Raw genomic sequence first — 21,889 nt, 5'->3', positions numbered from 1 at the left:
AATTGTACTTTTAAATGCACGATAAACATTATTTAAAATTAATTAGCCTGCTCTTTTCTTCCTATAGTTCTGGTCTCGCTTCACTTCCCTTTCTTTCTCATTCGCTCTGTCGTCACCGCGCTTCCTTCGATAGTCGTCACCCGAGCCAGCTACTGACATTGCAGACTCGAATGCTCGAGATTGATCATTACGTGATCGTTTGCTATTAGTGCTTGCTCGGTCCTCGTATTGATGTGACTTGCGCATTTCTTCATTTCTGTATCTACCAGAACCACCGCGGCCACTGTCTTCATTTTCTACTCTGCGACGCTTGCTATACCCCGACCTATCATCCTCATATCTATCACGATGGTCACGCTGTTCGCGAGAGTCACGAGAATCACGTTGATCGCGTTGGTCGCGGCGATCGCGGTTGTCACGATTGTCACGATTGTCACGATTTTCACGATTATCCCGAGCATCGCGACCCTCACGCTCATCGCGCCCATCACGCCTATCACGTTGGTCATACTTGCGACCACCTCGTGGCGGTGAAAGTGACCTATTTCTGTTGCGACCCCCACCTGATCCGCTACGCCCGTTACGTTCATGTTCAGGCTCGAAACGACTAAGCAGTGAGGCTGAGCCGCCTCCTGCTTTCTCCGATGCTGCTGCTCTGCCTCTTATACTCTGTGGTCCAGAAGGTGGCACACTGTAGTCATATGTTAGATTTCTTTGAATCCATACGGTGACAGATACTACATACTTGGACGTTGGCGAATCTGGTCTGCTAGGTGGCGGTGATCTTCTTCTTGTGCTAGCACCGCTCGATTGTACAGGAGAGCGTGGTTTTTGGGATTGCTGGGGTGTTCTTTCAGAATTCTGCCTCGTTGTATCAGAACCTGGCTTAGGAGGTAACCCATTATTGCGAGCTGAATCACTCTTTCTGGGACCCTGGGGTGGTTTTGGCTGTGATTCACGACGATCATCATCTTGCGAAGGTGCTGGTGTCGTTGCAGGCGAATCTACCTTCTCTCTGTCCCTCTTGATGCTGACTTCTTTCGGAGGTTCTGTGCGTGACTGTATGCGAGCCCTCAAGCTGGCTTCTTGGCCTATTCCTGTATTTTCGGGTGCAGCTGGTGCTTCTGTTGAAGCTGGTTCAACTGTCTCAGCTTGTTTAACTGGTTTTGTTGATTCAGCAGTCTCTGGAGACTCATCAACTTTAGTCTCTCTAACTTTATTCTCAACAATTTTAGTCTTTTCCGCTGGTGCAGAAGATTTCGTTTCAGGCTTCTTTTCTGTAATGGGCTTGTGTGGCTCAGGATCAGCTCCTCCCCATGAGTGTCTTCTCTTGCTAAGTTGAGCAAGGTATCCTTGGGCGAGAATCTTGAGATCGTTTCTCTTTTCGTTTGACACCAATTCCTTGACGAGATTGTACATACTCTCGCCAGTCTTATGCGATTCTGGGAAGAACTCGCTGACGATATTGAATACTATCACAGCATTCCGTACGTGCATGTATTCACCAGAAGAGACGCATGCTGTAAATGCATTCAGTAACTTGCTCTGCCATTTGCTGAACGCTTTCTTGAACTCTTCGTAGGTGAGTAAAACGTTGCTCTGAGCATCCCAACTCTTGCGAAAACCAGGTAATGGTTGAGCACCTGTACCTCTTGCGCCTTTGTTGTATGCCTCCTCGTTTTTCTGCCAAGCAGAAACATCGGACAGTATTTCTGTCAAGAAGCGAGCTGTTTCTCGTTAGTTTCGATTCATTTGCCATAAAAACATAAACCAACCGTAATTTCTAGCTTCGTTTTCGGTAGATGATGACAAAATAGCTGAAGGACTTTCGCAGAGAATCTAAGTAGTGTGAGTTGGAAATTAAGATTGGCCAAACCAACTCACCCTATCCAGGAATAGTAACGTCGGGAAAGAAGGTACGCCGTAATTATGCATAAGTTTCGAGAACCTCGCACAATAAAGCGCATCTTCAGGACTGAGTACTACACGTGGCATGATGCAGTACTGGATATAGAAGTTGATGGACGAATTCCTCCTAGCATTAACATCACTAAACCAATGTTGCTTCTCATTACTTATGCGCTTTTTCGTAGCCTCGTAAACCTTCATATGCTCATGCATATCACTATTTAGCGCATCCTTCCTAGCGGGAACAGTAGAAGCTTTGCTTTTTCCAGTTTCCTTATCAACCATCGACCACTCACGGGTCTTAGCCATACTCTGTAACTTAGCTGATTCTTGACCATATCTTTCAATCGGCACTGAAATGTCATACATGCTTAACTGCCAGAATGTCGTCACGAATGCAGGTGAAAGCGCCTGCTTGATTTTGTCACTCAGGACATGACTCATTTGTGAAATCAATCCAGAAAGCATTGGATGCCACACATCCTTGGTACTTGGTGGCGTTGATGGTGCTTTCGAAGTAACATCTGTCTCCATCTTTACATCACCTCCCTTATCATCTGCTTCTGGTTTGCTTTTATCTCCCTCCATCATGACTTGCTCAGATTGACCTTCGTTGTCAGTCGCTTCCTTGGCTTTTGCCTTCTCGGCATCATCATCAATTCTCTTCTGCTTCTCGTACGCGTAGATTTCACCTGATACCTTTGGCCTAATAATCGCAAACGCAACTCCAATATCCAGTCCAAACTTATTGACAAGATCTTCAAACGACGGTAGTGAATCTTCGTAAGTCGACCAAGGATCATTTTGGAGAGGTGGAGTGGCCCTGAGGAAGGCAATATACTGCAGCAAAACACCGACCGTCTCATCATACAAAGTTGACAGATGTTTAGGGTGGGCCTCGCTTTCAGGCACCATATATACACAGACCTGAAGTTGCTGCGCTATAAGCACGAGCATAGGTATGGTGAGATTGGAGGTATGAAGAGCATGTCTCAAATTCTTCGATGACTTCTTTATAAACTTGGCAACCTCGCTGTCCATTTGATGAGGAATGGCTTCGCTTTTGAGTGATGGACCAGCACTAAGAGCGATAATCTGATCATCACTAAGGTCAGATAGTGGGTGAATGCCTGACATTTCTTTCAATATCTCTCTGAATATGATGAGATCCTTTACGTGACATCTCTTTAACTCATGTCCGACATACATAAGCAAGGGTGAAGGGTCCATGTAGTTGACTTGTCTTCTAAACAAACCTCCTGTAAATGTTGCCAGACTTTGTAGCCAAAGTGAAGCGTTTGTACCATCCAATTTGGTCCTCTCCTTGGCAGGATCAGTGAAGAAATCTAGTAACGTATAAGTAAACACATCGTAGCTCAACTCCGACAAGTAATTAAGACCATTAATCACTGGTAGTGCAATGTTCTCATATGACTGCACTTGCTGCAAAACTGTATGAAACAATGCAACTGGGTTGGTATGCGATATCTTTCCTATTGCTCGGCCTTGTACTTTCAAATACGCCTTATTTGAACTGAGTCTTCGTAAAATTGACTTCGCATCGCGTTCAGATTCCAAATACTTTACCCTCACTTCAGGAAGTCTTTTCAAGGTAGAGCCTCTCATCTCTCCGTAAAGTTGATATCGCGTGTGGAGTGGGAAGCGCTTCATGAGATCCCACAAGGCTATCGATAATGTATTGCTCGAGATTGACAATGCCAAACCTGGTAAGAAGTAATTTCTTGTCATACTAATCCAAGGTTCCAAACATGTTTCTGATTTAGCTTTCTGCGACTCGTGACTGGCTAAACGCAGTAGCTTTTGAAAAAAGACTGAATTACGTGAACAGCATGGTCCCACAAATTTTAGAAATCCGTCTATAACGGTCAACGTCTCCTTAATTGTGTGTACTTGTGGGACGTTCTCAGTCCACTTGTCGTAATAGAATACATGTTCGGTTTTTTCACTGGCAACTGGTGTCGGAGCTTCGCAGCTAAATTGCTTAGTATTACCAATCTTCTTGTCAATCTTGCGTTTTGTCCTAGTTGAAATGGGTTCATATACTGGTTCCATTGAATACTCTGCTATCCTCAAAATAATGTCAATAATGCGTGGGTAAATGTAAGGGATGTGTGGGTAAAGTGATAGTAAAAAGAATCCCTCCTTCAGAGCACCAACACTGAGCAAGGAAATGATCAGACAGACCTTCTGCATCGGTGGCTCAAAAGGCTTCTCATCCTTTTCACTTGATTTTTCCTTCTTTTCATCCTTCTCATCCTCCTTGGAACTATTGTTATCGTTCAAGGCTGCAGTAGGCATATCATCACTAAGTGGAGCAGCCATCGCCAGCTTGTTGTTTGTAGTTTTAGCTGACATCAGCCTGTCACTGAGGGTGTCCTTGTAGATACTTTTTAAATCATTCAAAGTCTTGTCGTCAGGATGTAAATGTGGGAGTAGATCCAACAAAGAAACGTAGTCTTCACGTATCAACAGAGCACAGAGATGATAGCAGCTATCAGAGTTCTTCTCTGATTGCTTCCTCTGGTAGTATCTCATCTGGAAACCTAACACTTGAGCAATAACAAGGTTAGCCTCCAGTGAAGAATTACCGTTGGTATTCCGTGTTTGATTAAGTGGTTGTCTTCTACCTTGTTCTGCGTCTTGTATAATGTCCTTAAAGTCCCAATTTTCATATTTACCTGGCGTGATATCCGTTTGCATCTCCTGTTCATTAGTCTTACGTCTCCAAGGTGAGCAATCCAGCAGAGCCAAGAAGAACCGCCAGTGAGATGCAATTGATGAGGAGAATATATCCAGTATTGTTGAAAGAGCTCTAAGAGGATCAAGATCGAAGAAACCAATGAGCTTCTCAATGCCAATCCAGCATTGAAAAGCACGCCTTTTTTCAGCTTCGATGTATTCACTACTCCTTATTGTGCCAACAGCATCACCATCACCCATTGAGCTGAGAATAAGAGTCGACATCTTGGCGAAACCCTCTGCAACTTCTCTGTGCAAGTTAAAACGATGCTGGCGATATATAGCCGCGGTGTTGGCTCTAGCTTCCTTACGCTGGTGGATTGTAGGGTCGCCGATGAGACCAAGTTGGCTCAAACCAGATGCACCGATGCGTTGTGAGAGCATCTGAGAACTGAGATAACCCTCCATCTAGAAAAGTGTTAGATAGACATATTGAGCGAGCTGCAACTCACAATTAAAGCTCTGACTAAATCGTAAAGTGGTTTCCTTTGAGTAGATACTTGATCGAGTTGCATCTTGACGGCATTCTGGTCATCTGGGAGCGTGGATTTTAATTTCAATCTCAAACCCATGGCTGCATCCTCGTATGGGAGGTCTAAAACGCTGAAAGTGTCGCATAGAGCAGATTGAGCGAGTTGTTTGAATTCTCCTTCGAGGGAGAGGATTACGAATTTGATAAGACTAAGCGTAGATTCCGGTAGGGGATTAGCTGATAGTAAAGTGGCAAAGAATTCGTTCGGGAAGTTCTGAACTAAGTCCACGCTGAGATTGGGCGTGAGTCTTGCACGCGTCGAGTAGAATACGGGAACACGTACGCTTGTTCGTTATTGGTATTTTCAGAATTAGAACTAGATATTATTTGTGCGCACTCCTCGTAAATGGAGGCGTCTACGACCATGGCGGTTAAGATGAAAGATGGAGATGACGTTTTCGTTGTGATGAAGAGGAGGATAGCTGCACTGTAGAAGTTGCGGAACATTAACCGGCTCGTTCCCAGGTTCACGGAAATTTATCAGCTTGTGATGCCATCGACTTGAGCCATAAATTATAATATAAGAAAAGGACTTGATAAATTGACAGGAAGCAGACAAGCACAAGGGTCGCGATTTCTGATATGCAAATCACAGGATGAAGGAGACAAATTTTCATTATAATGAGACAAATTCATGCGATAAACAGTTAACACAGTTGAATGGCTAAAAGAGGCAAGGATAGTGGTACAACATACCGTGTTAGTATATTTATGAGTACGAAGAGTGCTTTCAAGTTGAATTAGCTGAGTGATAGAAAATAAATAGTCCATAACGCATCAGAAGGTAGCAGAGAGCAGGAGCAGATGGTAGCAAAATGTACCATTTTCAACGCTCAAGGCAAGCCTAATCTAATAATTAATAAGGAAATGTTGATTTTGGTGTCCTTATCAAAGTAAGGAACTCCTCGCGAGTTTTAGCAGAATGGCGGAAGCAACCCAGCATTGTAGACGTAACGGTAGTTGCTGATGGCTTCTGTACACCCCTCATAACCATGCACATATGGCTAGCCTCCATAACGACAGCCACACCCTGTGGTTGAATAGCCTCTTCGATAGCAAGAGCAATCTGTCTCGTCATACGTTCTTGAACTTGCAAACGGCGACCGAAAGTTTCAGCAAGTCTAGCAAGCTTAGACAAACCGAGAACTTTCTTGTTGGGTATGTATCCAATTGAAATCTGCGCAGGGTGAGTCAATAGAGCAAGAGAGGTATCAATTTAACGCACTCTACCATTGAAAGGAACAAGATGGTGCTCGCATAATGAAAAGACATCGATATCCCTCACGATAACCATTTCCTCGTGATCTTCTTCAAACACAGCCTGATTCAAAACATCGCTCAGCTTCTCCTCATATCCTTTGGTCATGAAGAGGAGAGCCTTTGCATATCTCTCTGGAGTCTTGAGTAGACCATCCCTTAAGGGATCCTCGCCGATACATTCGAGAAGAGTTTTGACGGCCCCGGTGAGCTTAGCGGTTCTAGCGTCTTTCTGATCGGGAGTTTCCTTCAGGCGCTGAAGAGTTGATTTTGCTGTGAGTTGGGTGAGTGGGTATGCCTAGAATGACGACAGAACAAACCTGGCCAACCGAGACCATTTACGTCTGCGACGGGAGCACTAGTCTTTGTATCGACGGATGAGGCCCTTGAAGGCTTTGAAGGCCTTGAAAGTTTTTCAATATTTAGTTGAGTGAGTTTAGACGAAGCTTCACTCTCCATTTGGTGGTTGGTTGAAGAGACTCAAGTAAATGTAAATGAGCGGAAAAAGGAGACCAAGATATGTTTCCTCTTCAAGTACAGATCCAATGCAATCTGAGTTGGAAGCAAAGGTCGTGATCCTTGGTACTCAGCGTGAGCAAGTGTCGCCGTGGCTGCGTATGTATCACTTACATTTGAAAAAGGCGTTGGAAAAACATCACTCGCAGAGCGATACACGAGTGGGCTATTTAGTCAGAACACTACTGCTGCCACTATCGGCGCTTCGTTCCTCACAAAGTCAGTGCGCCGAAACACATGATAAACACAGCTGATATGCTCCAGGAAATTGACTATCGATAAAACACGCGTAAGAATCCAAATCTGGGATACCGCTGGTGAAGAGCGCTTCAAGGCTCTCACTCCACTCTACTACCGTGGTGCTCATGCTGCTATCATCGTCTACGATATCACATCCTACAATTCTTTCCTACAAGTAAAGACTTGGCTATCTGAGCTGACAGATAATCTCAATCAATCCATTTTAATCGCTATCGTTGGCTCTAAATCTGATCTCGAGTCACAGCGTAAGGTTGATTTCAATCATGCTAAGGATAAGATAAAGGAGTGGACTGCTGAGCACAGCTCTGACTTTGTTGAAGTCATGCGCAACCAGGAACTTCCCTATGAGAAGCCAACAAGGATAAACAGATCTCGATCAACAAGTATGTCATCCTCAATTGCCAGGTCTTACTCCAACAACTCACATACAAATTTCCACGACACTTCTGACACTCCTGGTACCCCTGGTACTCTTGATACACCCACAGACAACCTCATCGATCAAATTACACTCCTCGAAGTATCCGCTAAGGATGACAGCGGGATCAACGACCTCTTCCTGCACATATCGCGCAAACTTGTACAGTCCAAGGCAAAACTGGCAAGAGAACAAGCCACCAGACACAGGGAATCCATCTTCCTATCCTCATCCACCCCTGGCGATGGCAGCGTCATGTCAGACAGCAACCTCGTTCAATCATCATCGTCCATGTCTCGAGCACCGTCAAGCAGCAACAACGGCTGGTCCTGTTGTTAGAGTATCTAATCGTCTTATATCTACTCTCTAGATACCCCACCTAGGCTACCTTTATCTCTTTTAAGTTTTCTATCTTTTTATATTATTATCTTTTTCATCTGTCTCATTACTCCTCTCATTCTTCTCTTGTCTAAGATTCTTGTATCTCAATCATTTCTCACTTATATCACTTTGTAGGTATCCCTTTATCAGATATACACGTCATCTAAGCCACCTCTCTCTTCTTCTTATCAATCAGCTTCCTACGCGCCTCAAGGATCATCTTAGCCTTGCGCTCTTTAAACTGTCTATCGCGCTCGCCGGTTGTTGTCCCCCAGCCGTTATTGACGTTGATAGAATCCACGTCCTTGTCCTCGAGATTGTACTTCTTTATGAGGTTCTTATGTGTGTCCTTTGTGCTACTGGTGCTGTTACCAGTGTTGTTCGGCAATGATTCGCTAAGCGGTTCGACGACGAGATGCGACGGCAGCTGAAAACCGTATGGAGGCTGCAAGCCGAGTGAGCAGTGCACTATAAAACCAGCCAGCCACCCAGTCACTCACCGTAGTCAGCCTCCCGCGACGCAACACGTTCTCTGCAGTCCGTTCAATCGACCGAGTCTCCATCAAATCGTAAACAAGCGCTGAATTGTCTATCTGGGGGAAAAGTGTACGCAGCGCCTGTACATCAGCTTGCCTGACTGCATGTCCTACAATTAGTCTCTTTATTGTGTCATTACTTCCAGCTCACTATTGGATAAGCCACCGCCATTGCTACTGCTGCTGCTGCTGCTAGCTGGGGCTGTGCTCGAGTTGAACCATCTATAGAATCCGTATATAGCTCCAACAGCTATCAGTATGCTAAATAAATCTTCCATTATCGCTGACGATGACGGTAGTCTGTCAAGTGCTTATGGTACATGAATTTTACATAAATTTACAGGAGAGAGTCACACACAACTCAATCCACCCGCCATACTTTCATTACCCCACTCCTGTCACCACTTACTAATGCGCGGAACGGCAGCTCGATCGCGGCCAAGACTTCTACAGAATGACTGTGACACTGCATCAGCCTATCATTCTGTTCATTCACCTGTGTCTCCTTGCTGCTTCTTCTCGTTTGCGCTTGCACTCCTACCTTCTCTTCGTAGTGTACGTCTCTCGCATCGGATTCGTCCTGCCGCACGATATACTCCCTAGTATCAGCCGCTTTACCGCTTAAAACAGCAGACTTATACCACGATTTATCACCAAGATTCCACCACTTAATTTCATGTGCATTCGTACCGATCAACACAAATCGCTTCTTAGGCATTGCTGTCTCTTTCTTCGACTTGATATCTTCGAATACCCATCCGCTAGCGTTGAGTTGAGCATTTGCGTGACCAGTCGCATTACCAAAATCATACCAAATTCCTCCAGATCGCTTAGTAGCCGGTCCTATCAGAAGCGAGCGACCCGCCTCACTAGAAGGTGGAACGCTCTGAGCATAATTGGTGGTATCTGTGTTTGCCAGCTTCTCAATAGCCTCAGCAGAACTACCACTACCATACACATCCATAAGTCCATCACTGTTACTCTTGTATGCGGATCCTTGCGACTCGTATACATCGACAATCTGCCTAGTGGCCACGTTGTGCACCTCTACAACCGTCCGAGAACCATTAACGTCGTCTACACAGACCACAACGAGCTGGTCACTCGAAGGATCCATATTGACTTGGGTGATTCCACCACCATTCCTACATCGCCACGCGTGCACCATTATCCCGAATCTAATATCCCATAAAGCGAGCCAGCCGAAAATTGTACCAGTAACTACCCACGTCCTGTCGCGATCTATACACGCATTAACTATAGGACCATGCCACGCAGGGCCGTCAATGTCCATCGTAGGTAGCGTCGTTCTCAAGTCGATAATACACAGTCTAGAAAACGAGGTCGTGTACACCAAGTTGCTGCTTGTGTCGCTGCTGTAATGATACATCCATGTCACATATTCACCTTCGCTTGCGCCATTGAGACTGAATTCACGAACGACAGGAACATCATTAACATCAGCAGCATACCGTGGAAGCGTTGTGCCCTGAGACACATCAACTCTGTATATCACAACAGTACCATCACGACATGCGACAGCTAGTGAGTGAGTGTTCTCGATCATGCTTATTGCACTAATCCCAGCTGATCTCCGTAGAGTGTGGCGCGACTTGGCCGTAACATTCTTCTCCAATCTCGCGGTATCCCATATTTTGACAGTGTGGTCATGAGAACCTGTAGCGAAAAAGACATGATCTGAGGAGACTGCAACACACGTCAAACCCCCTTCATGCTCATTGAATTGTCCAACTAGCCGTAACGAGGGCGGTTCGTCGTTCTGACTATAAGGGCTTCTACGCCTTTTGATGAGCGGTGGTGGTAAAGTGTTACCAAACTCGACAAGAGGCTCGCGTAACGTTTCCCTGCATACACTATCGAGCATCTTCAATATCGCAGTGTCACCACCCTCGTATGTGTGCTGGTATGTTGCACTTTTCAAATTGATTCTAGGATTGGTGTTTCCACCGCCGGTGTTGGGTGTCTGACTGCTGTTCTGGCCTTGCTCCTCACCAGGCGCTTCCCGACCAGGTACCTCGAGCATGCCTATAGCATTGGTATTTACAGACCCGACTGCAGCAGCAGCTTTTTGGCCGTCGCCAGGCAAAGGCCCGCTGCGTTTACCAATTGCTTGTGGTCGCACAACGCTGAGTGTAGGCGAGCCTGCGTACGAGCCAGGTTCTGGTGGACTTGTATCATTGTTTCCGAATCCAGCTAGATCATTCATACGAGGAGATGTGGAATGCATTGTATCGAGTGTCGTGCTGGATTCCCGTCTACTACCATTATCCGCTTCTCTCGTAGCGACTGGCTCAACAGAAGAGGTTTGTGGTTGTGCCAATCTTTTACGCAAGTCCATCACATCGACCCGATTAGAAACTTGTGGTCTAGCGTGTTCATTGCTAGGCGTATTACGCTGAGAAATAGACGAAATCTGCTTAGACCAGCTCTCAATACTCCGCTGCTTCGATAAATTGCTTCTGCTCTTGACGTTGGCTTCAAGTGTCCCTGAAATCAGATTGGAGCTTTTAAGACCAATAAACACCGTCTGTGGAGCTACCTTGAGATCAGAGAGAGCAATTACTTTATCGATGTCCTCCTTTTTCGGCTGGTCACCACCATTGACACTTGACCTACTCTCCTGAGCCCGAGCGAACATGGAGATGTGCGAACGAAGGTAGGCGAGTTTGATTTCATCATCTTTTGTGAAGCCCACCTCTGCCATTCTATCAATGTAAGGCTTGTCGTCATCACATATCTGAGTATCAACTTTGGGAACTTGCTTGTATATGCCGTTGTGCAAACTTCGTAGCCCTTCCTTGAGGCCAATTGTTTGATACATGACGCCATTCCTCCAGAATGGGGACTTGGGTACTTCGAGGGACCATTCCTGGGCAATCTCAAAAAGCGTCCTCGAGAGCTTACAATTTGTCAGGACAGTTTGGCTAGTTATTAATACGCACCGGTGGTAAAGCGGCTTCGTTCAATGAGTCGCTATCTATGCTGCTAATCTGCCCACTCAGTAAGGATGTTAACTGTGGGTAGATTATGCACCAAGTATCAGTCTCTGGTAGCCTAGATACAGCCACGCTTATGAACGTAATAATATCTGACCCAGTTAGCCTAGCTATTGACACGAAGTCCTACTCACTCTGTCGAATTCGCTTATTCGGATGAACAATGAGAGGATATGTAATACCAATTAATTCCCAGACATGCACCTTCTTAATCAAACCCAGCTCAGCAAGCTTGCGTATGGAATTAAGGACGTTAACAATGACATTTTCTTCAGCATCTGACAGCGCTTGTATGACCAATGGGAGAATGTACTCTTCGACGGACTTTCCTCCAATGCAAGTAGCTATGCCGACAACACTATCAAAGAAAGCCGAGCGCAGTTCCCAATCTCTATCATTCAAGTATGTGTTGATATGAGTAAGGAGTAAGTCGTTGGACTTAGCAGCGCCGAAAAAGAGACAAAGGGGGATGATATCCTGTAGTAACGATCTTTTGACCATCGATGACGAATCTGTAAGCAGAGTGGCTACGATATCCTGTATGAAAACCTGCAAGTCTTGCCTCGATGTTTCATACGAGTTCTTGGGTATGTTGTCAGTAAATTTTTCGTCAGTGCAGAACTCCTACCTCAAAAGATTCGTTCCCATCTAGCAACATTTTCTCAACACCTTCATTCGCCGTGTATGTATTGTTTGACTTCATCGATTCAGCCAAGTTGAGGAACTTTTGTCCTGTCTCTGCAATAGGCGCGATGCACTGAGCTAAAGTAGACCTCACTAGCTCGGAGCTGTCGCTGGCTAGTGTCAGGATAAGTGGAAGGAGGTATTCGATGAAAATGGTTGAGTTGGCAGGTGTGATGCTTCCGACAATGAGTAGCTAGAGATGCATAAGTGGCGGTTGTTAAATAGCAATCTCTGCTCACCATTTGCGTTATATTACGAAGGGTTGATGCTCGCACATTTGCACTTGCATCGCTTAGTAGATCAACCATATAGGGTATGATCCTATCGAGCTTTGTGTCATCTTTCAAATAGCTGCTTACTGCGAGCAGCAGTTCCAAAGCTTTCATCTTTGAGCTAGGCTTGATGCAATTGCGAATGTTCGAACACAGCAATGTTGATACAATTAGAGCAGCACCATCTTTCGGTTGTTAGCCAAGTCGTATAGCCAATGAATAAAATAATTACCTTCACCGTCACTAGAGTCTATGTTATCTTTTCTCACCATGAGAAGAGGCTTGACATTTGGTATACTTAGCTGAACAGGGAAGACAGCCTTATACAGGTCAGTAAAAAGCTCAAGAAAACTTGAGCACATACACCATCAACGAAGTCATCCTCATCTAATTCTTCCTTGATTTGGCAATACTTTTCATCGAAGTTGCTGGATATCTCCAGCCAATCATTCCACAACTTCTCTACTCTCTCCTCAGGTACATATTTCACATGATTGGGTGTTTGAATCTGGTTGTTAGCTTGGAAGGTATCAAAGGGGGTCGCTGAGGTATTGGATGGAGCAACAAAGGTCGAATTGGGTGGCTGTTGGATTGGTTCGAGGATTTGAGCGGAGTAGTCATGCAAGAAAGTGTAAAAGACATTAGGGAACAGCTTCTGTCTATATTCAGCTAGGTACCCAGAAAATGACAATCTTTCGGATGGATCCATTTGAGTCATTGACGTGATGAGATGCTGTATTAATAGTCAGAGAAGAATATTTCTGTGTATGAGACAACACCCACCCTAACCTCCTGGTCATCAATCTGGGAGATAACAGATGAGGGGTTGTAGTTGCCTTCTTTGTATCTCAGCAGCTGTGATAGAGTGAATAGTGGTGTGCCTTCTAAGAACAATTCAGCGATGACACAACCAGCCGAGAAGACATCCATTGCTTCGGTGACAACAAGTTTGTCTTGGGTATCGACATTAGCTGTACCCTTTTCCAGTATCAATTGACGAAAGTGAGCTATATCACTATCGTTATCGAAGAATCTCTCTGGTGCAAGGTAGCAAGTGCGCCGCGCAGAAGTATCAAAGTACAAACTGAAGTCTGATGGATCATCTAGAGGTAAATGTGAAGGCTTCACGCTTGCAAAGTCTGTCAAATAAACCCAATTTGATGATGTCACCAAAACATTCTCGGATTTCACATCACCGTGAGGTACTTGACAAGTATGCGAGTCTTGTAGGGCGCATAGCAACTGAAATGCTATCCATTTCTTCTCTACTGTGGATAGAAATGGACGTGTACTAACTCTGTCGTAGAGATTTGTGCCGATGTACTGGCGGATCATGTAGCCAGCCTTGTCAGTTTCGAGGAAGGTTTGAAAGGCATAAACATTGCTGATACCGACGAGCTGCGATTTTTCCTCTGTTGTAAGATGTAAAGCGTAAGATATCGGCCATCAACGTCATCGATACCCACTCTTCAAGCGCTGGATGAAAGACGAGAGGTTAACGGATGGATCAGCCTTGGTAAAGACCTTTACTATGATCCGCCCGCTTCTGCTCTTGCCGCGTATCGCCTTGAGGAAGCGGGAGTTGCCGAGACTAGCGGTGGATGAGCGACCAGCGGCGGTGGAGAGAGATAAGCAGCACACCTCCTATCGTAGCTGACGTCGTTGCCGATCTCTGCGACAAACGAGTCTAAGCTGAATGAGCGCGAGTGAGATATTCCCATGGATGTCTGTTGGGCGTACTTCTTGAAGCTCATCGTTCATCTTCCAAAGCGAAAAGCGTAAAGAAAAATGCTGAGAGCTGGATTAAGCAGGCTAAGTGGTGTACGCCAATATCATAGCGTCCCAGCTTCGAAATTCAATGTCGATAAAGGATTGGCTGGATTCATGAGCCCAAAGACGCTGCAAATTGTATCTCAGCAGTGGCAAGAAGGATTGTTGAATAGGCTTAACGATTTAGTTAGAGGTTTGTGCATTTTTCGAGAATATTGCATCGCTTATACGCCGACACAGACACAGAACTCGAGAATCTCTCAGTGGTTCAGACGGTGATCAATTCGGCAACAAACAGGCAGAATGTACTGGCATTCAATTATGCATCCGAGGCACTCAACAACAGCTTCTTCTTATCAAATTTGACTCAAACGTCTGAACCACAGGATCCAAGAGGTTACCTTGTCAGCCAGCTTGAGAAAAGCTTTGGAAGTTTAGAAGGGTTTAAGTCACAGTTTGGTGCTGCTGCTAGTGCGCTCACTGGTTCGGGATACGTCTGGCTCGTTAGCGATAGCTCGAGAACACTTGGCATAGTTACTACTTACGGTGCTGGAACAGTTTTGGTGCGTAGCAGGCAACAACGTGGCTTGTGGAGCAATTTTAGTCTCGATAAGGCTGGAATGAGCAGCAATAGCACTTTGGAGAAGAGTGGAAAACCACTTAGTTCACCAAGTCACACAACCCATGCAAGCCCAGCAGCACACGCGCCATCTCAATCAAGAGAATACAGCACTTTGAACCAGGAGACGAGAGCATTAGCGGAAACGGGTGATGTGCTCACTCCCCTGCTCTGCTTGAGCGTTTCAGAGAGGTGCTACATGAATGACTTTGGCGTATGGGGAAGAGAAGAATACATAAAGGAGTTCTGGAAGGTTGTCGACTGGGCCAAAGTAGAGGAAGCATACAGCAAATTGATTGCAAAAAGAGTGCACGTTTAGACAAATTATTGTGTAGAAGGTACATTATACAGTACATTAGATTCCTCTTTCGATTCGGCCTCGGCCTCTGCTTTCTTTTTCATCACCCAGCGCCTAATCTGACCCTCACTGGCAACGATGCCGTGATTAGCGCTAAGATCTTCTAGAGCGCGCCGCCTGACTTCATTCTCAACGGAGCCCTGCTGCCTCTCATGGGACAATAGGTGGCTATCAGCGGATACGACAAGACTGAGTGAGGAATCGAGTCGTGTTATCGATTGTGTCATGTGAAAAACGCAAAACGCACCCAAAGATAGAGAAAGAGCTAACAACGAAAGCCTTGCCAGCGAGCGTTTGTTTTTGCACCCATGGGAAGCGCATATTTGCGAGATAAACGAGAATGCTACCGTAACAAGTGTACTTAATCATTCCAATAGTACCGTGCCAAATTTGAAGGCTTTGAGCGTATTTGACGGCATCAGAGCGTCTGCCTCTATCGTAATCGACGACATCTTTCATTATTGGGTCCCAATGATGTAGAAGGGTATGTCAAATAAACGAAGTTTGATGTGACAGCTAAATTCTCAAACTAACTCGATTTCTATGATGAAGGAGAAAGTGCAAGGAATAAGTAGAAACTTTTGATGATTTAAAATGCAAAAGGTGTTTATTGCTGGTTTAGCAGAATCGAAGGAGTGTATGGCAAAGAGCTGCCAACAGTATCTTGTAAATATGATGACGTAGATGTAGATTTAGATATAGATATCAACTCACTATTTCACTGCTGATATAGGTTACATTAGTTGGTTAATGCAATTAAATATGTTTTTTAAGCTAATATGACCACTAATAGTTCTGTACCAATGATTTGTAGTAGTGTTAGTGCAGTTTGCACACTGTATACCCAGGCCTTCGATCGTTTCTGCTAAAGCCTGTTGCAGATGTACCGATATTTGAGTGTTATGCGTCCTCTGATAATTATAGCAAGCGTGGCATTGACGATTACCACCAACATTTCTGTTACAATGATATTTATTAGAATTATTTATAGTATTGGAATTGCAGTTTGCTCACTGCATCCCGCGCCTTTGTCGGCAACTCGGCGTTGTTTATGTGGGGTGAACCAGGTGGGGAGCCAAGTGATGAATGTACGGGTGGCTGATTTGTATTTGTTGCTGGAATTAAACCCTTTCCGTAGACAGCTTTCCTGATTAAAATTTCTCTCAACCCTGTGAGATATGGGAATTGCGACATCTCACCTTACGGCCTGACCATGCCATTCTGATGAATTTACCCAAACTGAACTTTTTCTTTTCGAAATCAGCTGTATTGATGATACAGATATGAGCTTTTCTTGACTTTGCTTTTTGTGATCGCGTAGCAATCTTCTTTCTGGCAGTAAGGTTCAAGAGTCTAGGGTTGAGTATAGCTCTTCCAGCTGCTCACTGGTATCTGTATTCTAGAACTAACCTTTTTCCTGAATGTGAGGTGATTCCTTTGGGTACTTTTGGTTGGATGAAGATTTTCCGGCTTAAGTGGCTTCGGCTTCGGAAGACGTTGTGGTCTCCTTGGCAAGCCGGGTAAAATTGAAGGCTTAAGCCATTGTTTGGTGAAAAAACCATATTATTAACTTCAGCCATTGAACTCGGGCTCAAGGATAAGTGAATATCTTCGTGGCTTTTGAATGTAATCTTAGCATTTCATTAATCTTGATCAAATTCAGCAACCAAGAACATCTCAACTTGCGGGCTGACTGACAAAAGTTTCATTTGTTCACAAATAGACTTACGCGACACATCCGAAGCATCCAGATTTTGCGCCACGCACATATCGGGCTAGCTGGTAGTTCTCGGGCGGACGTGAAGCTCACTGACATAAGATTATCCTGTGAGCATCCACTGGGAATGAAGCACATCTCTTTGTAAAGCCTTAGCAACATCCATTTTGACATAGCATGCTTCAACGGCGACTGGCAATATGGCAATCAAGAACCTAGATCGTCCTCTTGCACACCGGTCACAGGTACCCTCACGAATCTGAGAATGAGGATTCGATTTAACAGCCTGCAATCTGTACGGTAGCCCAATATACAAAAAAGCGTTGTAATTATTAAGTATGGATTGCTTATTTCCCTCTCTCTCCCGTACGTCGATGACCGAAGATAAGAAACCGCGGAGGAAGTTCGTAGGCAGCACGAAAGCGCCATCAAGCCAACCAGCAGCCGCACAGAATGGAATACCAGATGAAATACTAAATGATACGCAGTTGAATATTGCCATGGCACTGCTCCCAGATAATTACTCATTTGAAATCCACAAAACTATTCACTGGATACGCAAAGAGAACGCAACTGTTGTTGGCCTACAATTTCCAGAAGGTTTACAGATGTTCGCTTGTACCATCTCTGATCTCCTCGAGAAGTTTGTGGCTTGTTGGTGGCGTCGAAAGCAACACTGACACTTCCCACAGATTCACTAGCGCTCAAGTTATAATCCTCGGTGATGTCACTTACGGCGCTTGCTGCGTCGACGATTTCACTGCCAGAGCTCTCGGCTGCGATATGCTCGTACACTACGGACACAGCTGCCTCGTACCCATTAACCAAACTTCCATCAAAACGCTCTACGTCTTTGTCGAAATCAGTGTCGATTCTACCCACCTGGCAAAGACGATAAGGAAGAACTTCCCTACCAACGCCCAGCAATTTGAAAACACTCTCCTCCATTCTGATACAGAGAGATATCAAAGTGTTGAATTGGAGAATGCTCCACCCAAAAAGACGAAATTGGCGCTCGTGGGCACAGTACAGTTCGTCGGTGCGTTGCAAGGATTAGCACTCGATCTGCGCAAGGACCTGCGTCAGGAGACACCCCAATCCAAGCCAGCAGGACTGATCGAGGGGGGCTATGAAGATGGTAAAACTGAGGCTGCTACTGCTACCGGTAGTGCTCAAACACCCTTCGACTCCCAACAAAGCGACATACACATGGACAGCTACGAAGTCATCATTCCACAAATCCGTCCGCTATCTCCTGGAGAAGTACTCGGATGCACGGCACCTAAATTGGACGCCGTTGACGCCCTGCTCTATATCGGCGATGGCCGTTTCCACCTCGAGAGTATAATGATAGCAAACCCGGCCGTACCTGCATTCCGGTACGACCCCTACAGCAAAAAGATCACGCGGGAGCACTACGACCATGCAGAGATGCGCATGATACGATCAGATGCGGTAGCACTAGCGAAAGGTGGCAGCGATGCACAGCATGCCGACAATGCATCCACAGCCACGTGGGGTGTAGTGCTCGGCACGTTAGGTAGACAGGGGAGTCTGAAGGTATTGGAGACGATAGCGAATCTGATTGAAACGCGCGGTGGGATAGAGTACGTGCCGATACTGATATCAGAGCTGTCGCCGCAGAAGGTATCTCTGTTCGGTGATGAGCTTTCGACATTTGTGCAGACGTCGTGTCCGCGTTTATCTATAGACTGGGGATACGCTTTCCCGAAACCACTTCTTTCGCCTTATGAAGCAGCTGTGACGCTGGAGCGGACGCAGGGTTGGGATAGAGATGTCGACGGTGAGAGAGACTATCCGATGGATTTCTACGCAAATGATAGCAGAGGTCCTTGGACACCGCGCTATGGATTGATGCCTCCTAGACGGCCTCGCAGAACACCGGCAGCGCGTGCAAATGAGAGTGTTGAGAGGAGCACCAACAGAAGCACCAACAACACACCGAATCCCAATCAAGTCGCCCAAGCAGTCGCTGCTATATAGATATGTAGATATGTAGATATAATAAATTATGCATTATCCATAGCACTCTCCTCGACTTGGAGTGCGCAGTGTACCAATTCATCCTGAACATCCTCATTACTGGAGAGAAACCTAATACCATTATCTTGCTCTAGATCGAGAGCCACATCATAAGCAGTAGCAATGAGTGTGTCAGTAAGGGGAACTCTATGGCTAGCGAGTATGTCTATAACGATAGCAGTGCGATTGATAGATTCGCGAGTCTGAGAGTCGATAGAGTCGTTGGTGTCATTATACACGCCCTCACTATCGAAACCCTGATTATCATCGTTGAGGTTGAGGTCCTGACTGACGTCGTCGTGCATGCTCACCCAGATAGAGCCATTCAAGCCAATAATAAGGTCAACATTGACAGGTAGTGTGTAGAAATGAGATTTGAGCCGTCTCATGAGATTTGGCGGGACAGTAGCTAGAGTTCCATTACGCAGTTTACCGTATTTCAAACTACGCGTGTGCAACGAAACGCTTCCATCATGAAAGAAGGACTGAACTTCAGCGACGCACAAGTCACCCTCAGTGAAGAAATTGCGCATTTGCAACTCATCCGATTCCAATTTACGTCTCTGTACACCACCAGGCAAGTTGATAGAGGAGAGCATAAGGACAGCATCTGAGGAGGAGTGGATGTCAACTTTCCAACGCTTAGCTTGAACTTCAACGATACGGCCAATAACGAGATCACCGACTTGAGGAATATACTTGTGTTTTAGTGGACGTACAGAAACGAGTTTGTTGACACGCTCTACTGTGCCGAACATGTTGGAAACGATGTTATCGTTGTGAACATATGTGCCGTGTCCGCTGCGGGTTGTGAGCGGGTGTACGCACTGCTGCCACTCAACACCCACTGCATGTATGCCGACGACGACGCAATCACATCGCCCGGAGAAGTGAGTTTGGAACGCGGGAAAGAATCATCGTCGTCCATTTCTATATCAGCGTCTGCGTCATTGACTTCTTCTCTGTCCGCTGGCTGCAGTGTCTCTATGTGCGTGTTGTGCGCCAAATTGAAAGGCATTTCTGGTGGTACAAGAGAAAGGAAGGAGGAGGAGAAGAATATTGTAATTGTTCTGTTGCAATTGGATTGATACACACTGCTCATAATAGATATCCTTCCCCACCCACAGCCATGTCCACACGCTCACAACGAATCAACGGCGAATTCGAGTCTATAAAGCACACGGTAGACCAAGACCAAGATAAGCGTGAGCGCGTCATAAAAGCATCGCGGGACATTACAGCCCTGAGCAAGAGAATGATCTTCTCCTTACACCGCGTGTACAAACAACCGCGGATCGAGCAATTCAACCAGCTGTCTAGTATCCGCAATACACAGCTCACGCAGATACACAAAATCTGGGTGGAGAGAGTAGCCGTAGAGTTCACCCATTCAGACCCCATTCAGCGATCAAATATCCGCCACTCCTTCTCCAAATTCGCTTTCGCAGGTTTGGAAGAGTATATAGAGGCGATATCATTTCTGGAGTTCCTCGAGAGCGATACGCTTATTACCGTGGATAAAATTCAACTTATGCTGTCGATTGATAACCAACCCATCGTCCCGGTACGCCCACTTGAATACCTCGCTGGGCTGGGTGATCTCACAGGCGAATTGATGCGTATGGCGATACAACTCCTCGGCATGGCAGACCTCACGCTGATCGAGAGGATCGTCGAGCTGATCACGAGTGTGAAACTAGTGCTACAGGATAACACACACCATTTCCACACCCTCCAGCAGAAACTCAAGACACTCGAAAATAGCCTCAAGAAGATAGAAGATACACGCTACATGTACGAGGTCAGGAGGGCCGAGTTCAAAGACAACCCCGAAGCTCTTAAGAGGGTGATGGAGCATTACCAGACGAGTAGCGAGGACAGTCGCCATATTAGCCAGAGTAATTAGATTATTTGCATTTGTATTTTATTCATTTACCATATTACCACACTACCATATTAACACACTTTATAACACCTTTTCTACTCCGTTGTGTACTGGTGTATGGGTATACTAGGATATTCCTCCGTCTTGATGACTTCCCATTCGAGCCTAAACAGACACCACAGATATCTGCGAAGGATTTCGAGTATTTCGAATGCAAACACGCCCGACTCGAGTTGGACGTAAGCGTGTAAATGGGAGGACAGCTTAAGAGACCAAGTGAAGCGCAGGAAAAAGTCGGCGAGGATAGCAGCGTAGTATTTGCCCGGTTGTCTGTATAGGAGAGTTTGGCGGAGGGGAGTTTTCTCGACACCGTCATCCAACCACACATCGCGATCCAAGAAATTCAGCCCCCAGTCATTGCGAACATCCCACCAGAACGAGTAGAGGGAATTGACGACTACACTAATCAACCACCACGGATACACGCTCTTGTTGTGCTTGTGGATCGCCGAGAAGGCAATCACGGGAAGAGCGGATGCGTACTTGAGGGCGTTGGCTAGCGAACGCTTCTGCTGGTAGTCACTGGCTATGTACTCCACTACACACTGCCTCAGTCTGAGCAGGTAGGGAATAGTTGTGAACAGCGGAGCCATGTAGTTGGCCGACTGGGGCGTTATTGCGAAAGAACTCTCCGGATCAAGACATTGAATGATTGAAGAGTAGAAGTCACCGAAAACTTTTGCATACGAGGTGAGTATATCTGCTAAAAACACCTGGTTGAATGTAATAGCCTTGGTGACGGGTGAGTAGATGATCTGGGTGAGTGTGCTGAGAAATTGGCTCCTCTGCTGCTTGTAGAAGGCATCGAAAGGGTAGAAGAGAGTGAGAGCGATGACTATATAAGTCAGCGCGGGTATAAACGCCTTGCTGTCCATGTCGCCGTGTGTAGTCGTGG

The 21,889-nt window shown here is 45.8% G+C and overlaps 11 protein-coding genes across 11 annotated transcripts; 4 read left to right on the top strand and 7 right to left on the bottom strand.

Moving 5' to 3' along the window:
* Positions 1-42: 42 nt before the first annotated feature.
* Positions 43-5,566, bottom strand: J056_000203 (uncharacterized protein; the record flags this gene model as incomplete). Its single annotated transcript, XM_009267601.1, has 6 exons — positions 43-691; positions 746-1,727; positions 1,776-1,839; positions 1,885-5,076; positions 5,121-5,430; positions 5,484-5,566. The coding sequence occupies 6 exons, from the start codon at positions 5,564-5,566 to the stop codon at positions 43-45; spliced, it is 5,280 nt and encodes a 1,759-aa protein (XP_009265876.1).
* Positions 5,567-6,056: 490 nt separating this feature from the next.
* J056_000202 (GTP cyclohydrolase 1) lies at positions 6,057-6,916 on the bottom strand (the record flags this gene model as incomplete). The annotated part of the gene is made up of 3 exons (XM_009267600.1): positions 6,057-6,377; positions 6,426-6,730; positions 6,778-6,916. The coding sequence occupies 3 exons, from the start codon at positions 6,914-6,916 to the stop codon at positions 6,057-6,059; spliced, it is 765 nt and encodes a 254-aa protein (XP_009265875.1).
* Positions 6,917-6,951: 35 nt separating this feature from the next.
* J056_000201 (Ras-related protein Rab-5B) lies at positions 6,952-7,991 on the top strand (the record flags this gene model as incomplete). Its single annotated transcript, XM_009267599.1, has 3 exons — positions 6,952-7,048; positions 7,099-7,192; positions 7,238-7,991. 3 exons carry the CDS (start codon positions 6,952-6,954, stop codon positions 7,989-7,991), a joined length of 945 nt encoding a protein of 314 aa, XP_009265874.1.
* A 205-nt stretch (positions 7,992-8,196) lies between these two features.
* On the bottom strand, positions 8,197-8,847 carry J056_000200 (uncharacterized protein; the record flags this gene model as incomplete). The annotated part of the gene is made up of 3 exons (XM_009267598.1): positions 8,197-8,478; positions 8,534-8,670; positions 8,721-8,847. The coding sequence occupies 3 exons, from the start codon at positions 8,845-8,847 to the stop codon at positions 8,197-8,199; spliced, it is 546 nt and encodes a 181-aa protein (XP_009265873.1).
* An 83-nt stretch (positions 8,848-8,930) lies between these two features.
* Positions 8,931-14,296, bottom strand: J056_000199 (Serine/threonine-protein kinase ppk19; the record flags this gene model as incomplete). Its single annotated transcript, XM_009267597.1, has 10 exons — positions 8,931-11,489; positions 11,533-11,678; positions 11,721-12,168; positions 12,215-12,463; positions 12,510-12,727; positions 12,775-12,862; positions 12,907-13,275; positions 13,326-13,954; positions 14,009-14,133; positions 14,184-14,296. The coding sequence occupies 10 exons, from the start codon at positions 14,294-14,296 to the stop codon at positions 8,931-8,933; spliced, it is 4,944 nt and encodes a 1,647-aa protein (XP_009265872.1).
* Positions 14,297-14,330: 34 nt separating this feature from the next.
* Positions 14,331-15,250, top strand: J056_000197 (uncharacterized protein; the record flags this gene model as incomplete). The annotated part of the gene is made up of 2 exons (XM_009267595.1): positions 14,331-14,505; positions 14,553-15,250. The coding sequence occupies 2 exons, from the start codon at positions 14,331-14,333 to the stop codon at positions 15,248-15,250; spliced, it is 873 nt and encodes a 290-aa protein (XP_009265870.1).
* A 142-nt stretch (positions 15,251-15,392) lies between these two features.
* J056_000196 (uncharacterized protein) lies at positions 15,393-15,748 on the bottom strand (the record flags this gene model as incomplete). Its single annotated transcript, XM_009267594.1, has 2 exons — positions 15,393-15,429; positions 15,537-15,748. 2 exons carry the CDS (start codon positions 15,746-15,748, stop codon positions 15,393-15,395), a joined length of 249 nt encoding a protein of 82 aa, XP_009265869.1.
* A 1,632-nt stretch (positions 15,749-17,380) lies between these two features.
* On the top strand, positions 17,381-19,010 carry J056_000195 (Diphthamide biosynthesis protein 1; the record flags this gene model as incomplete). The annotated part of the gene is made up of 2 exons (XM_009267593.1): positions 17,381-17,649; positions 17,699-19,010. 2 exons carry the CDS (start codon positions 17,381-17,383, stop codon positions 19,008-19,010), a joined length of 1,581 nt encoding a protein of 526 aa, XP_009265868.1.
* Positions 19,011-19,036: 26 nt separating this feature from the next.
* On the bottom strand, positions 19,037-20,067 carry J056_000194 (Exosome complex component rrp4; the record flags this gene model as incomplete). Its single annotated transcript, XM_009267592.1, has 2 exons — positions 19,037-19,850; positions 19,898-20,067. 2 exons carry the CDS (start codon positions 20,065-20,067, stop codon positions 19,037-19,039), a joined length of 984 nt encoding a protein of 327 aa, XP_009265867.1.
* A 111-nt stretch (positions 20,068-20,178) lies between these two features.
* Positions 20,179-20,955, top strand: J056_000193 (Translin-associated protein X; the record flags this gene model as incomplete). The annotated part of the gene is made up of 1 exon (XM_009267591.1): positions 20,179-20,955. One exon carries the CDS (start codon positions 20,179-20,181, stop codon positions 20,953-20,955), a length of 777 nt encoding a protein of 258 aa, XP_009265866.1.
* Positions 20,956-21,029: 74 nt separating this feature from the next.
* Positions 21,030-21,869, bottom strand: J056_000192 (Protein ERD1-like protein 1; the record flags this gene model as incomplete). The annotated part of the gene is made up of 1 exon (XM_009267590.1): positions 21,030-21,869. One exon carries the CDS (start codon positions 21,867-21,869, stop codon positions 21,030-21,032), a length of 840 nt encoding a protein of 279 aa, XP_009265865.1.
* Positions 21,870-21,889: the final 20 nt, after the last annotated feature.

The sequence above is a fragment of the Wallemia ichthyophaga genome (genome assembly GCF_000400465.1).
Source record: "Wallemia ichthyophaga EXF-994 unplaced genomic scaffold scaffold1, whole genome shotgun sequence".
In the NCBI taxonomy this organism is placed as follows: domain Eukaryota; kingdom Fungi; phylum Basidiomycota; class Wallemiomycetes; order Wallemiales; family Wallemiaceae; genus Wallemia; species Wallemia ichthyophaga.
This window is presented reverse-complemented; position numbering and strand designations above follow the sequence as displayed.